Source organism: Juglans microcarpa x Juglans regia, chromosome 3D (assembly GCF_004785595.1).
Source record: "Juglans microcarpa x Juglans regia isolate MS1-56 chromosome 3D, Jm3101_v1.0, whole genome shotgun sequence".
In the NCBI taxonomy this organism is placed as follows: domain Eukaryota; kingdom Viridiplantae; phylum Streptophyta; class Magnoliopsida; order Fagales; family Juglandaceae; genus Juglans; species Juglans microcarpa x Juglans regia.
The window spans coordinates 6,974,691-6,993,365 of NC_054598.1; the positions used below are offsets into that span (position 1 = coordinate 6,974,691).

Here is an 18,675-nt window from a genome sequence, read left to right on the forward strand (position 1 = left end):
CCTTTGTTGAGCATTTGTATCCACTTTCTATTCTAAGAGGTACTTTAAACTATGGTGATCAGTTCTAACAACAAAAGCTGCCCCCAACAGATAAGGTCTCCATTTTTTTACAGCCATAACAAGTACCAACAGCTCTTTCTCATAGGTGGAAAGCCTCAAATTCTTACCCTTGAGAGCTTGACTCAGAAAAGCCAATGGCTTTTGATCTTGCATCAAGACAGCTCCTACTCCCACTCCACATGCATCACACTCCACCGCAAATTGCTTATTAAAGTCAGGTAAGCATAAAACAGGAGGACTCGTGATTGCCTTCTTCAATTCCTCAAAGGCATCATTTGCTGCCTCAGACCATTTAAAGGCATCTTTTTTTCAACAAAAGAGTTAAAAGTATTGTTATTTGGCCATATCCCCGAATAAACTTCCTGTAATATCCTGTTAATCCCAAGAAACCCCTCAATGCTTTAAGAGTTTTTGAAATTGGCCAGGACACCATTGAATCCAGCTTCCTTGGATCAGCTCAACACCATATTTTGAGATTAAATGGCCAAGGTACTCAATTTCTGAACAAGCAAAGTGACATTTTGATCTCTTTGCAAACAATTGATTAGCCTTAAGTGTCTTCAAAACAGTGGTCAAATGAATTAGATGGGATGCCATATCCTTACTATAGACAAGAATGTCATAAAAAAACACGATGACAAACTGCCTAAGAAAAGGCTTAAAGACCTCATTCATTAATGCTTGAAATGTTGAAGGAGCATTTGTAAGGCCAAAAGACATGACAAGGAACTCATAATGTCCCTCGTGAGTCCTAAATGCAGTTTTTAGTACATCCGCATCCCTCATTCTAATCTGGTGATAACCAGATCTCAAATCTAATTTAGAAAAAATTGTTGAGCCAAAGAGTTCATCCAATAACTTATCAACAACTGGTATTGGATACTTATCCTTAACAGTAGCCTCATTAAGCACCCTATAATCGATGCACATTCTCCAAGAGCCATCATATTTCCTCACTAATAATACAGGAGATGAAAATGGGGATTGATTGGGTCTAATCACACCAAACTTGAGCAATTCAGACACAATCTTCTCTATTTCTGTTTTTTGGAAGTAAGGATATTTGTATGGTCTGACACTCACAGGAACAACCTCATTCTTAAGATTAATCTGATGATCTCGAGCCCTATGAGGAGGTAAGGTAGTAGGTTCATCAAAAACCTTTTCAAACTTCTTTAACAATTGCTGTATTTGGGGAGAAGAATCATTCTGATTCTTCATGACTTCCACATGCATAAGTTGCAACCACACTCCCTTAGAACCCACCTTAGAGATCATGAAAATTTCTTTATCATCTACTAAACTAATAGCAGAAGATGTGAGCCCTTTAAGGCAAACTTTCCTTCCATGATAATCAAATTGCATTTTCAGATCTGTAAAATCCCAAAGTATTGGCCCAAGAGATGAAAGTCAACTAACTCCCAATACTACATCACACCCCCTGAGAGCCAATGAAAAACAAATCAGCAAAAAATCAGATTCCTTGTATTTGAATGCCAACCCCAATAGCTCTAGCACTATTATTCAAAATCTCACCATTAGCCACCCTGACCTACATAGCCTGCCCTTGCTGTACCTCCAACCCACAACTGTTCATGAGTACAGTATCCACAAAATTGTGGCTACTGCCAGAGTCAATTAATATCACAACCTCCTTTTATTAATATGCCCAACCACTCGCATGGTTTTAGTACTTGGAGACCCAACCATAGCTTGGAAAGAAATGGAAGCTAGGTCTGCAGCTTCAGGTTCCTCATGTATCTCCTCCACAATTAATTTTTCTCAGTTGCATTAACACTACTTTCACCCATATCCATTCCATCCAACACATAAACTCTTGGTTTAGTGCACTTATGGCCTGGTTTCCATTTCTCATCACAGAAATAACATAAACCTTTCATTCTTCTCTCTTGCATCTGAGACTCATTTATTTTTTAGTATGGCAACTTAACAGTAGGTATCTTAGGGCTTCCCAAAAAAAAAGCCCCCGCATTCGACTGCTGAGAATCATTAGAATTACTTCTCCATGACCTCTTTGTACTCCAAACATATTGCTCTTGGATTTTTGCTAATCCAAAGGCATCATTCAAGGAAGAAGGATTTAACTTTCTAATAGGCAGTCTAACTTCATCTTTTAAGCCACTTAAAAAATAGTTTAATTTGTTCCTTTCAGAAATGCCTTTAATACAATTGGAAAGCAATTCAAATTTAGTCTTATAAGCAGTAACAAAATGAACCTGTTTTAAACGTGTCAATGCCTCCATAGGATCATCATAGGCAGATGAACCAAATCGAACCTGCACTGCCTGAATGAATTCCTCCCAAGAATGAAAGATTCCAGACTCACTTGCATCCTGAAACCACACCAAGGCATCATCATCCATGTGGAATGAACCCAAAAAAATCATCTGACCAAGAGGCACTTGATGAAACTGAAAATACTGATTTGTTCGATAAATCCAAGCTGTAGGATCTTTTCCACCAAATCTTGGAAAATCTAGCTTAATTGGCCTCATATTAGATCTATCTCCCATGTTTCTGCAATAAACCTCCCCCATACCATCATTTGATTCACCATCTCTTGATTGATGAAAACCTTGTCCATTTCTTGTATTCTGTGTATTTCCTTCCAACTGAGGATTATGAGGCTTTGAAAGATGCTGCAGTAATTCAGCAAACTTCCTATCCTGAGATTCCCTTTCCAACCTTGTTGTTTCTTGTTTCTGAGCCAGGACCATAATAGCATCCTCGATCTGCTTCTGTTGCCGTTCTTGTTGTTGTCGCAATTGATTCACAGAATCAAGGATCTGTGCATATGATCTTGTTCCCTCCGCCATCACTGACAATTGATACCAATTGTAATGGACCCCTTGGTGAATATGAAGAATTCTCCAAGAACTAAAGAGAGAAAGAGACAGAGAGTGTGAGTGAGAAGTAGAGTTGATTCACACTGAATACCGAAGTTGGCCTCCTTCCCAACTTACGGCTACCTTTTATAGACGAATGAATCAATTTACATGAATTAGTTATGAAAACTGCACAGATTTATTTCATGTTCAGCCATTTGATGACTTAAACGACATTCACGAAATGGCACCGTCCTATTTATTTCCACTTACAACTAAACGACACAACTACAAACAGTTATATACAAAACAACTCCACTTAAACCAAACGGTGCGTTTTGATCTTTAACTTTACTTATTCGAAGACTTCAGTTCTTATTCATGCAGACTTCAGTTCAAACTTCAATTCATACTCACGTTGGCCTCGATCTACAATCTCGTCCATCTTCTATACTTCTCAACCCGTAACAGGTAGTTGGAAAACCATCAACCTTCAACAAGCTCTCTAAAATGAATATTCTTTCACAATTATCTTGACAATATTCTATCGAAAATGAATGTTCTCGTAATATATTTTGAGAATGTTCTCATAATATAATCTCTTTTTTATATTTTGAATCAATTTAAATTTTAGTTTGGCTTATAAATTTAGATTAATTTGAAATACGATATAATTATATAGGTAGATATTGCAAATATCAAAAGATATAAATATATGATTGATAATTATAGAAAATATTTGAAATGAATAATAAATATTAAAAAATATAAGATGTAAATGATATAGAGAAAAAATAGATAATGTAACACCCCGTTTCTCAAAAAGACATTTTAAAATTTTCGGAGAGCCAGTGTGCTACTACTGAACTTAAACTTAAAAGCTTTTCTTTTTAACAAAGCGCCAGATACGAAAGATTTCCATAAATAAAGCAAACTTCAATAAAATACTGAAAATCCAAAATAAAATCTGCGGAAACACTTATTTAAAAAAAAAATACGAAAGTCTCATGTGCTTATCAAAATAATTTATTTAAATCTTAAACCATAAAACTAATCACAACATAATTTGTCTAGGCCTCTGCCTTGCCTCTTGGGTCAAGTCCTATCCTGCAGTCTCATCTTCATAAATGTCATCACTTGGGTGGTTCAAAAACATAAAAATATACAAAAATGAGTCGAATACTTAATAAACAACACATCATACAATAAACATAATAAACATAAGGTTTCTTGGAAAACGTGCATACTCACAAATACATATATAATTAACATGAATATGAACATGAACTTATCTTTCACTTATCATAGGCCGTTACCCACTGTTGACCCCCGTGAGTTAGGGTTAGCGAATCTAAATAGATTCCGATTCCGCCGGTGGCTGCGAGTTGTAGAATCCATATATAAGGAAGACATACTGGGTGCACTACCAGTATGCACGACCTGGCAATACAATATGCCCATAACATAGGTACCATCTTTATATCATAACATAGGTCGTTACATATTTTATCATAATCATACTTGCATACTTGTCATTTTATAAATTTCAAAAGAAATCACATACATACTGGTCATATTGTATCATAAATTTCAAATGAAATCGCATTCTTTCATAAATATTGTGATACATATTTCCTCACATAAATTCATGACTTTTCATAGATAATTTTATGCATAACTCTCACATAAAATAATTTTATGCATAACTCTCACATAAAATTATGACTTTTCATAAATAATTTTATGCATAACTCTCACATAAAATCATGCATTTCATAAATAATTTTATGAAATAACTCTCACATAAAATACTTTTATGCATAACTCTCACATAAAATCATGACTTTTCATAAATAATTTTATGCATAACCCTCACATAAAATCATGACTTTTCATAAATAATGTTATGCATAACTCTCACATAATATCATGATTGAGGTATGTAAAAATGGGCTTCCAATAAAGGGCATACATGCATAATATTTTTATAAAAGAAGACAAGCAGTTTACCTTATATACGTGTAAGGGTATGATCATGCTACTTACCTTGCGGTGCTAATCTACTATTTTCGGCACGTAATCGGTTGCCTAAAAAATAGAGACGTAATTTGCATAAATTTTTAATTAAACATGTGAGTTTATTTATAATCTAAAATACTAAAATAGTTTATATTTCCTAAACCTATATTCTTTCTAACATTAAAATATTCTCACCTGTTAATCCTAAATAGGCATGAGTATTTTTGAAAAAAACAACCTACTGGGCATGGTCATTTTGGGAAAACAATATAAAAGGGCATTTTTGTAATCTCATCAATATCTGCCCATTCTAAAGTAAAACCTAAAAGCAACTTATATGTGTTTTGTAGAGAAACAGAAGGCGAGAGAGAGACGTGCGATACTCACCGAGAGGAAGCGGCACGGTACGACGGCTGGTGGCTGCGCGCGGTGGCAACTCCGGCGAGTGGGCGACTATGCAAATGAGTGAGAGAGAGTTACGGAAGAACAAGAAAATGCCGAGAGGCCATGCATGGAGTGGGTCGGCGTGAACTTACAGAGTAAGGGTGGCGGCTTGTGGTGGCGTGAGGTGTCGGACGACACTCTCTGTGCAGTGTGGTGAAGACATGTAGGGAGTTGGTGCTGTGGAGTGGCTGGGCTGTGGCTCACGGTGGGGAGAAAAATCCCCTGTTTTTTATGGTGAAAACAGAGCACCCTCTCTATACCTTTCAGTGGTTGGCGCCGTTTACGTGGGCTGCGAAAAAACTCTATTTGCCATGTGATGGTTGTGAGAAAACTGGTGGTTCTTGGTGCACTGTCGTGTGTGTGGTTGTGCGGTGGCCTTGTGTTTGCTCTACGGTGAGCATTGTTTGTGTGTTTGGAGGTGGATAAAACCGAGACTCTCTCGGTGACGGACTTGCGGGTTATGTGCTTTTGTGTGGTGCTGTGGCTGAGGGAGGAGACGTGAACTAGGGGTATTGGAGGGTGAACGTTAGTGCGGATAAGTGGTGAACTGGGGTAGCCGTGCTGCGGGACTGAACGTGGGGCTGTGGCCGTGGCTTTCGGTGGCCGTCACAAAGGAGGTCTTGGGTGCAACTGGCCAGTGTGTGGACGTACTCAGTGATGGATTCCAGCGAGGTGGTGGTCTGGTATGGAGAGAAATTGCTACGGAGTTTCTGTTTTCGATGTTGGGCTTACTGTGAGTGTGTGTTTTCTTATTTGTGTTGTGTTTATTACTAGAGGGTTTCGGGGTAGTTTTATAGGTAGGGGAAAGGGATGTATCGTGGATCATAGGAGGTTGGATATAGTTTGGAGTTGAGAGGCGTACGTGCATGTGCATGTGCATGTGCATGTGAGTGGATATGTACATTAGAGACGTGCATTGTTGTGGTTTATAAGGAAATCAGTTAAGAGTTTATCTAGTCTAACGCTAAGGAGTTTGGAGTTTTAAAAAATATAATAATAATAACAATAATGGAGCCCTAACTCTAAAGTATAAAATATATATATATAATCTGTCCGATAAATTTTTTTATGGGCTTTAACTCATTTATTGAGCCTAATAAAATTATCTAAACTTTATCCTTAAAAATATAGGATAAGGTCGTTACAGATAAGTTGATATATGATATATTGTAAAAGCCGGTATGTAAAATAGAAAAAATGACTTTTAGTAATATATTTTAAAAGATAAGATAAAAGAACCATTGAGAATGCTAGTTCTAAGAGCTGCCACCCCATGATGACTTTTGTGGTGGTCATCGATGGCCATTTTTAAGATTTATTTATTTATTTATTTTCAATTTAATTTTATTAATACTTGTATGGATTAAAATTTAAGGAGGGTATTTTAAAACATTCAATATATAAATAGAAAATACCTCTGGGATTCCAATGTAATTCCTTTCATAAGTAGCAACTGCGTTAATGGGTAACAAAAAAATAATTGTAGAAGATAAGGATACAAAATCTTAAGCTGGCCACCACAAAAGGATACAAAATATTCGATCATCATGATCATACTGATCAATCATCATCTATATTTAAATAGGAGTAAAATATAACGGAAAGGAAGACCAATTAAGCTGTCAAAATCATATGGATGGTCTGGATGGGTTATGGTCTTCTATTTTGAACACTTGTAAAGTATATAGGGTTGGTATAATAATGAGGTGTGTGTGTGTAGGGTTATCCAAGTGCAGGCCACCAAAACCTAATTTTCAAGTCAAAGCCGGAGGTCTCTATCTGAGTTTGGGCAAAACGCGCAAACCTTTCAGGATTTGAACCATTGAAATTATTATATAAAAAGGAAAAGGCCTACAAGGGGTATGTTGTGGCCTGATTTCATGGGATATTCTCACTTTCCTAAAGCATATCCTACTTTCTTTACCAGGACATGCTAAATGCAAGTGTCTAACAAACGTGTCAGTGTCTTGTTGTCGACAAATTGCGTAATGGGATTGAGGATTTGGAGGCTCATGATGAACATCCTTTTCCAGATATGCATGGAGAATAACTTTTTCCATGTCTCTTAGTAAATCTTCTGGCTACTGAATGCATATGCTTGCAGAATCATACATCGCATGATCTGCTGTAAGCTGTTAAAAGGCAAGATAACTTAAAAAGGACTCCAAGTACAATCCTGGGATGGTATTACTTACAGGGTGATATGCATACTTTTTATGTAAATCTATGATCGTCTATATGGATAACACCACATTCAATCTGTTTTGAAATGTAGCTTTAACTTAAGATCATGTCCTGTCTCACACGCTCTGGAGTCGCGTATGAATGTATGGCAAAAAATGTTTAATAAGCAATCATGTACAGTACATGACATGACATGGAGATCGTCGAAGCCGCCCATGTGCCTTTCTTTTTAACCTTTATTGAGTACTTCTGGATTACTGGACAAGGATGAGAAGCTGAAATCAGCCATCGTTATTTAATAAAATCCAAAAGAATTAAAGAGGAAGAAACAAAACTCTTATCAGGAGTAATACTCACCCTCAGTACCCTATATATATAATATTCACCCTCCCCAAACATCAACCAAAACATAAACAAACCTGAAAATGAGGTTTTGGGCCCTGGTAATTCTCCGTTTATGGCTGTCTTCATTTCAAAGAGGCTTAGCTGAGCAGTGTGGAAGGCAGGCAGGAGGGGCTCTATGCCCTGGTGGGCAGTGCTGCAGCCAGTTTGGCTGGTGCGGCACCGCACCTGACTACTGCACCAACGGTTGCCAAAGCCAATGCAGTGGTGGTGGTGGAGGTGGAGGGGATATAGGCAGTCTTATCTCAAGGAATAACTTTGATCAGTTGCTGAAGCATCGCAACGATGGCGGCTGCCCGGCCAAGGGCTTCTACACCTACGATGCATTCATAAGCGCTGCAAAGTCCTTTCCTGCCTTTGCTACCACTGGGGACACTGCCACCCGTAAAAGAGAGATTGCTGCTTTCTTAGGCCAAACTTCCCATGAAACTACAGGTTAGTTAGTTAGTTAGTTCATACAGGCTATGAAGTTTCATCATATTGTTAGCAGAATTTAACGAAGTGTTCGATCCGGAGATGACATGAAACCTTGATGTCGATCACTAAAACATTATTAATTATGTCCCGATTCCCTGATAAGAATCTTTGTAGTATAGTATCTATGTAGATTCCTGTATTGGTCAGAGAATTAACCTGTGTTGTGATATGCATATGCAGGAGGATGGGCAAGCGCACCAGATGGCCCATACTCTTGGGATATTGCTATCTTAGGGAACAAAACCCTGGATCCTACTGTGCTTCGGATCCAAATTATCCTTGTGCTCCTGGCAGGCAATATTATGGCCGAGGTCCTATCCAACTTTCATGGTCAGTATACATCAGTATCACCTTTACAATTACATTATTTATATGACTTTTTGTCTTTCAATTATACTTATTTTTTGTGATGTCTACAAAAAATTGTCATTATTCAGGAACTACAACTATGGGAGGTGTGGAAAAGCCATAGGAGTGGACCTATTGAACAACCCTGACCTTGTGGCTACTAGCCCAGAAATCTCATTCAAAACAGCACTCTGGTTCTGGATGACTCCACAGTCACCAAAGCCGTCGTGCCACGATGTTATGACCGGGAGATGGAATCCATCCGGTGCTGACAGCTCGGCCGGTCGGGTTCCGGGATATGGTGTAGTCACAAACATTATCAATGGTGGACTGGAGTGTGGTAAAGGGTGGAATTCTAAGGTGGAGGATCGCATTGGGTTCTATAAGAGGTATTGTGACATACTTGGGGTTGGATATGGTAACAACCTTGACTGCTACAACCAGAGGTCCTTTGGGAATGGACTATTGCTGGACACCATGTAGATGCATGCTCGATCTAGATAACTTTGGGGTTTTGTGCTTCAGAATAATTGATCATTTGGTCAATGGGGAAGTTGATCCTTTCGTTTTTCGTATTATTAAGTCGGTATATCATGTATGTAACTTTCTCATTTAATTTTCTCTTGTGAAATAAGAAAATACAAATAATTACTGAAAAAAAAGGGTTAGTGCAATTATTTTATTCAAGAGAAATTTTATTTATAATTTTGAGTGGGGACTGTGTTTTCAGTCTTATTGATAAATTGGGTAAAAGGAGAAAAAAATTATTTAAAAAATAATATTATTATAATTTTAAATTTTTTTAAACATAACTGTATAAGCATGCATGAGCAGTCTCTAAATTATAGATTAACTCTTTAATTAAAAAATTAGTTTATATACAATTCTTAAATAAAATTGTTCATATAAATTTATATAATTATGCTTAAAAAATTTTAAAATTATAATAATATTTTTTTAAGAATAATATTTTTTTATTTTACTCTTATTGATGCAAACAATCCAAACAATCTTTCACTCAAAACTATAAATAAAATTCTCTTTATCTCTTATAAGTTACCAGCCAATTGTGATTTACCATCCCAAAACGATCAATTTCATTTATAATCAATGAATGTATAAGAATCTCGAAAAATATGTATATTTCAAAGCAATATATTAATTTTATATGGAAAATTAAAAAAGAAAAAAAAAAAAAAAACTCCTTAACAAGATGTGAATTAATTTAACATGTCACGTCCCGTATTTGGAAGTGAACCTTTTTAATCTGAAATTCATAATAATAAAAACTTAAATACAATAATACTCCAAAATCAAATGTCTCAAAAATCATTTCAAGTGAAATAAACTCAACACTAAATAAATATTTTCTAAAATCTTACAAATCCATATATATCCTCTTACACTTAAATTTATTTTTTAATCATGTCCCGTGTGATCTATTCCAGTTGTCACAGAACAACTCTTACGTGGTATTTATAACAATAATTTGAATCTAAATAAATTATAACTAAAAGAAATTTGAAGAAGGGGAAAACGTAAAACCCAATATAATTTTAGTGGGTCATTAGCTTAGGAATATGTTTAGAATAATTCTACTTCTGCCGCTTCGTGTGCCCGCTCGCAGTTACCGCATGATGCGGAGTGCGCAACATTGTCAAAGAGAAGGAAAAAAAAAAAAAAAAAAAAAAAACAACTTCTACTCTCTTGTCAAACACGATCTCCTTCAGTGAACCCGAACCCTAGCCTTTCCTCCACCATCTCGCACCCAGCTGCCCTCCTCCCTGACGTTGCCGACCACCATTCCCGGCGTCATCTCCGGCGAAACAATTTCTGCGTCGGCCTCCCAAGGTGAAAGTTATGCTCACTTTTGAAACAATTTCTTCATCACTTTTGAAAGGATATATCCAGATTAAAAAACTCATTCGTTTTTTATGAAATTCCACTTTAAAGAGAAGGAATCAATAACATCTCGACTGCATTACATGGAAACTAAAAATAACAGAAAGACAAGATATGTATTAAAATTGGGCAAGCAAAATATGAGATTAAGACATGAACAATTCTAAATACTTCAGAAGCACATATTTGTTTTAGTTATTGATCGATTGCTGAAATAGTTTACACAATTGCCCAGATTTAAAAAATAAAAGAAAAGAAAAAAGATGAAGAATAGTCTATGGATGCTGGTAGTCTATGGCTTACCGACTAACTCATTGTAGAAAAAGGAAATAAAAAACAATAAAGTAAAAATCATTCAATGCAACAAAATATAATTGTTTTCTGAATAAATACTTGGGGACATGTTGTAATCCCTTGGGGGAGCAGAGACTGGAACTCGTGGCGATGCTCTTGAAGAATCCTTGCAGCTCCAAGAAGCATGGAAACATGAGCATCATGGCCACATGCATGCATCTTCCCAGGAACTTTACTCTTGTGCTCCCACTCTACAAGCTCCTGTAACAACCAAAATCCTCATTAGGTTCTAAGATTTCCTCTTAACTAATTTAATTCATCAAAGTATGCAGGAATTCTCAATGATCTACTGCTGCACAGGTACATTGCAATCACCAATTATAGTTTACTACCGGTTGTAACTAACGATATTTCCTCATCATTTTTTGCAATAAAAATAATAATGTTTATTCGTTAATCAAAGACTCAAAGAGATTTGTTTACAGCAAAAAAAGGGAACATAAAGAGTGAGAAACAGAACACGGATGCATCGAGATCTATATTAATACAGCAGGATCACATAAGTGAATACAAAAGGAAGACATGGCTTTTGAATTACACGATAGCCATACATCTGCAGGCTTAAAGGCAAAACTTGACCTGTGAGTTGATAAGCAAGTTCCTTCCTCTGCTCGGCGCTTCCATACTCAAAACTAAAGATCACAAAAGAAATGCCTTATGCTTTTAAACGAGGGAGACGAAGGCACTTATTGAAAAACGCAAATAAACAAACACCTTACCGTATGGCCAGAAGCTCTGCCGCGTGACTTAAAGAAGTTCTTGAGCCGCGAGCGACGGATGGTACTCGTGGAGGAGGGAGCCGACGGTAGCCGACGGACGGAACTCGTGACGGTGGACGGTATTCGACGATGGGAGGGCGACAAGAGGGCCGAAATGTATCCGCACGATTTGAGAATTTCAGCACGTCAGGCGATCAATTAGAGCGGGCATCTGCATTTGTTCATACTCTCGTCTCAATATGTTGGGCTATATAATGAGTGGTATACGAAACGGCGCCGTTTAATATATCCTGTGTATCCCAATGCAGATTCCCTTCCCTTCCCGAACCCTAACCTACATAACTCACTCAGTCTGCAGCTCTCAATTAATCTCTCGCTATCGCTCTTCCGGTTTGTGATTTATACTGATTGACGTTTGATTTCTCTGCATTAAATTGAACTCGATTATGCGGATTCTCGGTTGATTTCTTCGAACGGCTTGATCTTGGCCGAGGGTAAATCTCTCTCTCTATAGATGGAGTGGATCTCTCTCCGATTTCGTGATGGGTATCTTCGCATGCATGATGCTTCCCTAGGAAAACCGCTCAAAATGTATTGACGAATTTTCCAAATACCACCAGCTGGTGGAATCTTGCCCATCTAAAAAACTGAAGCCCTTTGTTTTATGGCCCGATCGGTTCATTTGGTTCTTTGATAAGCTTCATGTCAGAGATGTCAAAATCGCTTTGATTTGGTTTGGAATGACACATTTTTTTTTTCAGTTAATGCCTTCAATTGTCTGTTAAGACTTGCAAGTGATTCAGTGCTTTGAAAAACATGTATTTTTTTGTCTAGGACCTAAAAGCATGCCACTCTGGTCTCTACAGTCTAAAGCCTAAAGGCCTGTTATTTCTTACGATTTTTCCGTTTTAAAACCTTTTAGGGCTAGAAATTGTCGTTGCTTAGTTTTTCAACGTTGCTGTTTCTCCTTTGAATGATTTCAAACAATGGAAATATACTGTTGGATCTTTACCAAGATTGTGGTGACTGTCTTTCATTTCCTCTTTTTCTGCATATAATTAATTTGATGTTAGGAAGGTTAATCCTTTTCATTTGTATATCCTTAAGTAAATTATTTATGTTTTGTTTTTCAGGAAAGTCGCTGCTTAAGCAACCTAGATGTACCGGAGACTCCATGGGTTCAGAAATTGATACTCTCAAGGAGAGGTTAACATCTATGCTTGGCCAGCTCCAAACAGAGTGTGGCATTCTTGAAAGAATGGCGTACAAGAACAAGAACCAGCATCGCCGTTGCTCGTATTTCCAGTATATTTTGAAGGTTCTTATTCTTTCCTTTAAAGATGCTTACCCTTTTTCGGTTTCTGCTGATGAAAAGACTAAAAAAGAGAAGGGATTTGTTACTAGTATGTGCAAAATGTGCAAAAATCTCACTTCAAGTTTGCCAAATAGCCTTAAATTGGCCAATTTCACCAGTGAGATTTAGTTGGGTAGCATATAATGAGTTTATTTTTCCCTACTTTAGCAGCCAAATAGGGCACTGGATTCTAATTGCTTTGGAATTCTTATGATTTGTGCACTCTTCCTTACTTCTTTTGTGATTTTAGGTTAGGAGGGATCTAAGGCTGCTGAAATCAACTAAATTGGAGGAGTTAGTAGATTCTTGCTTTTTGGTTATCACTGGAAAGAGACCTAAACAAAAGCTGCACCTTTTAGAAAGGTAAAATTTTTGTTGTCTTATATTAGACCTCTAATTAATAGGTGGGTTGTATCATGAGTATCATGAGCTTGCAAATACTTTGATTAGTGTTTATCTTCTGTGAAACACAATGCATGTATATGTAACTGTATATTATGGTTGTCTTCACCTTAGAATTGGGATTGCTGTAAAAAAACTAAGGCTTTCCGCTAAGCCTTAGTATTTTTATGCTTCTGCTAAACCTTAGTTTTTTAATGCCTTTCCTATCAGGGAAATGGTATTTGTAGTTTACTGAAACTAAATCAGCATCATGTATTTGGGAGTTCCTTTTGAATTTGGTACAACTTGGTAAGAAAATGTCCATAAATGCTCATACGGATTTTGATGAGCATGTATGAATGTTGGCTCTGGTAAGGATAAGCACGATAGTTGATGGATGAGAAACACAATGCATATCTTAAATTGCAAACAATTAAACATAATGGATTTGTCTGCATATAAGAGAGCATTATCAGGTGACAAAAGGGGTTGAGTCACCGATCACACATTTAGAGTAGTCATGATGGCTTCTGTACTTTTATTAACGGTGGTTAAATAGAGGGACAAAAGTTGGATACTTTCCATTTTAAAAGAAGAGGGATGCTTTAGAGATGGAGGTCTAAGGCATGGATGCATAGGATCGGGTTTTACCATGTAGAGATAAAATCTGTTGGATGTAGATTAGGTTTACAAATCTTAAATGCACTTTGTCCTATATTGTTTTGCCTACTCCTTGGCCTACTATCTACCGTCCTATCCCCGTGCAATTATATAAACTGGAATGAACAAAATTAATCCAATTTGTTAGTATTGTAATTGGATCAAAGCACCTTCTCTGCCATCTGAACTGTAATTGCCTTTTTAGTTTATTATGGCATCTTAAAATCAGTTTTGGGAATAAAAAGATGAGCTTTGACTCTTTCTATCTAGGTATGTCATGCATGACCTCATTTCCCAATATTTATGAGATAACCTCATCTTTATATGGGCTATATGGTTAGTTTCTACTTATTGATTCATTTTGTCCCAGTTTAAAGAGGAGAAAATGTGATGGTGGAAAACATAATTTCATGGAACGACTTCTGGGAGCTGCACGACTACTCTCACTGGTATGGTCATGCTTTTATCTTATGCTTCCCATCTTCTTTGCCCACCTTGGTCACTGAAGTTATTACTCGCTTTTCTATTCCAAGGTTGTTTTGACTAAACGTGGACATCTCTCTCTCTCTCTCTCTCTCGTATTTAAGCTACTGAAGTAGAGATTTCATCCTGATGTTTTTTTCTTCATCTATACTAAAGCACCCAACTGATTGTTGGCTTTTGTTCGGAAAGATCTAAATATTTTCATTCTTTTGAACCATTTAAGATGTGCATTTTACATTTGACCCATGTTTCAGGCCTGGCCAACTTAATTAATTATGGTGTCTTATAGAAGTCTTGATAGGGAAAATAACTGTTTTAATTGCCACAGTGACAAAATCAACTAAGCTTTTATTACAACTCAGTTTTGGCTCCATGGCTATCAGGAGGCAATCATGTTGAATAATGCTTCTACAGATTCATGTTGCCATTAACCATTTGATTTGAGTGCTGGCATCAAGGAGCAGTTTTGTGTGGATTTCTTGAATTTGGTAATCATATGTGCCTTGTTTCTCATGCAGATTGTTGAGCCAATATTGATGGCAGCTGCGTATCCTATTTATTGGTTAAAGAGTTACTTGTCCATATTGTTTATAAGATCGAATATTTGTTTTTGAAAGTTGTCCTTTTTTCATATACATGTTAGAGCTTTTGGCTGTACTTCAACCCCTATGACTCCTTATTTTCAGTTATCAAGCATCTACACAAACACAAAATTTCCCTTTCTTATAATTGTCCCAAAAGAGAAATATTTACATTTCTTATATTTTACCACCTTTTCTTGTGCTGTTGTTATGTAGGTGTACTCTTTGGCTTTAAAACTTGCCAACAGATTATATGCCAGTTAATGCAAGAATAATTTTTTTTTTTTTTTTTTTTCCAAACAAGCAAAAAAAGTATCATTTTCATCCTTGACCACTCTGCAGTGAGATATCTATCTTGCTTGCTCGATCCTTTTTCATGGGATTTTCTATGACTATGTTGGCTCTGCTCGCACGCCTTCGAGTTTTGGTTCAGCAAGTACGTATATTTCGGGTCTTGTTCTTAAACTTTTTGAGAGTCGACCTTTGCACTTTTAAATTTTCAGTTAGTTTTAGGCATGTCAACTCGTTGATCCTGTTTATCTATGTAACAATACCATCTTGAATAACCTTATTCCTGGAGGATGAAATTTGGATTTTTTTATTAGTAAATTTGGATATTATATGAGACGAATAAAGTTATAGATGTATGGCATGGTTACAGAGGTTATTTACGGGCAGCATTTAGAAATTGAAATAAATTGAACTAGCTTTGGTTTCAGGCAACAATCTCACCTGCCTGACTAACAAAGAGTATTTATTATTTTGGGCATAAACGTTAGCAATCTGCAGAAAAGATAGTAGTCTCCTTGTGACTGTCCTTTAGGAATAAGTATATAAACCCTTATTTTGATGGGTTAGCATTGTGGAGTCTTGACCTCTTAATTCTTATATTTGTATTGGAGCTGCCTGCTATCAGTATGCAACTAAGCTAGTCTTCCAATTAAACTTCTATTTATGTTCCTTGTACAGATACTACATGATGTTGTTTCAATATTCAACATGGTTTCTTCTATCTCCCAGAAGAAGCAATCTGTAAAGATAAACCAGGAAGGAATTGAGGTTGGTCCACACCTCTTAATTCCTTTGGTCAATTTCTCTTTTCAACGCCTTTTTACTTTAAGAGTTTTTATAAGTTACTTTTTCTTGTCCTGCTATGACCCGTTCAGGTCTTCAGGGAGTTTTATCCTACCAATGAGGAAGTTGTTACCTTAGAGTGTGTATGGAAATCAGATAAGTTTGTGTTACTTGAGAGGATGTGTAAGAGCAATACTGGAAGCCCAGATGAGGATCTTATAGAAGATGCATCTTTGGGAGCATCAGCTGTAAAGTATCTACATGTCGAGTCTTTTCTTGGAGGTAAGCATTTCTCATGATTTTCTTCTGAACCCCTGAACCCCCCCCCCCCCAAAAAAACTCGATCATTCACTTTTTCTTCTTTCTTTCTTTTCTTTATAAAAGCCAGCTTCGGTTGTAATTGCATTTTCCCTACATCTTACTGCTTATGGAGCAAGAATATCCCTTCTTCATTCACATGTTTCTTTACACCTTATGCTTTTCTTATTCTGATGTAATAAGTTTTAAGATTGCTTCCTATTTCTTGCAAGTCATCAGTAAACAGTGGCTTTTTCTGCTATTGATCAGCTGAAATGTGGCTTGCTTGCATAGTTTTTCATTTGTTACATTAGAATTATACTTTTAAATCAGAGATCAGGACTAGCAATCCCATATGATGAACTCTAATGACATTTATTGCCAAAGAGCGACTTCATTTATCAGAGTCAAGATGAGTAGAGTACAAGTGCCGAAGGAATCCCATATACCCAGGATTTATGATACATTAAAAGTGCATTACCATGTGCATGATAGACTACATTATGATTATGATGCATGTAAACTGTGTACCATTATTAAGGAGTCTTGATGCTTTTACTTTCTAGCAACTCCTGAATGTCTCTTTTGTAGACGATGAACTTGTTCCCAAGAAGGTGGATTCTGATCAAATGGGTGAAAAAGGCCCATCTCACGTCAAGGCGGTGAGGACTGATTTGCCCGCAAGCCCTCCCATGGAGAGTGACAATAGGAAGGCAGTTGAAGATTGTAGGGAAGTTGGAGATGGTTCAGGAACTGCAGCTACACCTTGCAAGAAACTCCTGCAGGAAGTGAGTTTGCTTACAGCCTCAAAGCCCTCTCCAAGTTCAAACACTTCTATACTCAAATCCGGGTCAAGAAAAGTAGCATTCGTCTCTGTGAAAAATCCTCCAGCATTAACGGCTAATGTGAAAAACCTGCCAGTACCTGGCTTTAAAGGTGAGGACAACGCAGATCCATTTTTCAGCTTGCTCATTGATGGAAATGTGAAGGATAGTCTCCTCTAGTTACTAATCCTTTGAATAGGATTTTTTTTTTTTTATTTATTTAATGATAGTATATTTTTCATATAATTCTTCGACTTCTCTCATCCGTTCAATAGGAGAATTTATAGGTGAATTATCCTGAAACTCATATAAATGCCTGTTCCGGATAAAAGCCCCTAAAATTGTAACCAATGAATTCTTTTAAAAAACCCCTGAATTAAAAAAAAAAAAAAAAATCAGAATAAAAGAAAATAAAACAATTGAGACAATGTTTTTGAATTACATACACTCCATATCATTCTTATTTTCTTAACAATAAGATAAGATGATACTTGAGTTTGACCTTTTTAACTTTCTTAGGGTAACTTCAGTGTGAAGTTCGTAAAACTTAAAGCCGTGATTTTCGATTCAACGACTTAGGTTTTGTAACCTCAACATACAATTTAATAAATACAATGAATTAAGGAGAGACCGAGAACTCTCTCTATACAAAATCTGAATTAAGAATTACGGTTAAAATTTAAAAACTTTACCATGAAGTTACTTAATTCATAGAGAAATGTAGAATATCAAAACAAATTATAATAATTTACTTGTCAAATTGACATATTTGATGCGATATATCAGATTGTGATGTCTTTCTATTGTAAAGCAAATATGATGCAAGGCACTAAATCATATTAGTTTGTAAGTTTTTTTAATTTCTAAGATTTTTCTAGACTTGGCACTTCCTTAGCATATGCAAAAAGAGTTTACACCTTTCACGCTTTAGGCATCTCTTTGTACATTCCTTTTATGCGTATTGATTCCTTGTATTAATCTATGAGATAACTGGTCTCGTTTATTTTTACAAAACTTTTCAACTCATCTCATTTAATCATTATAATTTTTTCAAATTCTCACACAAAAAAAAAACAATTCAACTTTTTCAAATCTCAAAACAAAAATAAAATTAAAAAAATATATTCTAACAATATTTTATTCAACTTTTAACTTTTATCTTAATTTTTATCTCATCTATAAAAAGCTTTAAGATTCACTGCATTTTCATTCTCTATGAGGGAGGGTCAAAGTCAAACGCTGGAATTTTGTTTTGTTGGAATCTCT

The 18,675-nt window shown here is 36.3% G+C and overlaps 2 protein-coding genes and 1 long non-coding RNA gene across 10 annotated transcripts in view; 2 read left to right on the plus strand and 1 right to left on the minus strand.

Annotated features, from left to right (window-relative positions):
• The window catches only part of LOC121255998, a 30,178-nt gene extending 15,365 nt beyond the window's left edge, over positions 1-14,813 (minus strand). The window contains exon 1 of the long non-coding RNA XR_005938902.1: positions 14,706-14,813. This is a non-coding gene — a long non-coding RNA (uncharacterized LOC121255998). The remainder of the gene's footprint in view (positions 1-14,705) is intronic.
• LOC121255995 lies at positions 5,200-17,835 on the plus strand. 8 transcript variants are annotated; one of them, XM_041156578.1, is made up of 10 exons: positions 5,200-5,210; positions 5,768-5,777; positions 12,889-13,073; positions 13,360-13,472; positions 14,521-14,599; positions 15,152-15,180; positions 15,557-15,650; positions 16,184-16,273; positions 16,381-16,570; positions 17,177-17,835. In XM_041156578.1, exons 3-10 carry the CDS (start codon positions 12,930-12,932, stop codon positions 17,587-17,589), a joined length of 1,152 nt encoding a protein of 383 aa, XP_041012512.1. In that variant the 5' UTR covers positions 5,200-5,210; positions 5,768-5,777; positions 12,889-12,929; the 3' UTR covers positions 17,590-17,835. The 8 variants fall into 8 exon arrangements, with proteins under 8 accessions (XP_041012512.1, XP_041012510.1, XP_041012508.1 ...); XM_041156574.1 differs by lacking the exons at positions 5,200-5,210; positions 5,768-5,777 and adding exons at positions 10,510-10,631; positions 11,309-11,336; XM_041156576.1 differs by lacking the exons at positions 5,200-5,210; positions 5,768-5,777 and adding an exon at positions 10,501-10,631.
• Positions 7,908-9,398, plus strand: LOC121255996 (endochitinase 1-like). Its single transcript, XM_041156582.1, is given in 4 exon segments — positions 7,908-8,390; positions 8,613-8,648; positions 8,651-8,762; positions 8,870-9,398. Coding segments are annotated over 4 exon segments (954 nt in total). The 5' UTR covers positions 7,908-7,978; the 3' UTR covers positions 9,264-9,398.
• Positions 17,836-18,675: the final 840 nt, after the last annotated feature.

Excerpts from the sequence above, each read along its gene's own strand:
- LOC121255995 (XM_041156573.1), top strand. The coding sequence starts at position 12,729 with ATGATTTCAAACAATGGAAATATACTGTTGGATCTTTACCAAGATTGT. Across the intron at positions 12,778-12,888 it reads GGATCTTTACCAAGATTGTG|GAAAGTCGCTGCTTAAGCAA; the intron begins GTGACTGTCTTT and ends TTTGTTTTTCAG. Across the intron at positions 15,181-15,556 it reads CCAATATTGATGGCAGCTGC|TGAGATATCTATCTTGCTTG; the intron begins GTATCCTATTTA and ends ACCACTCTGCAG.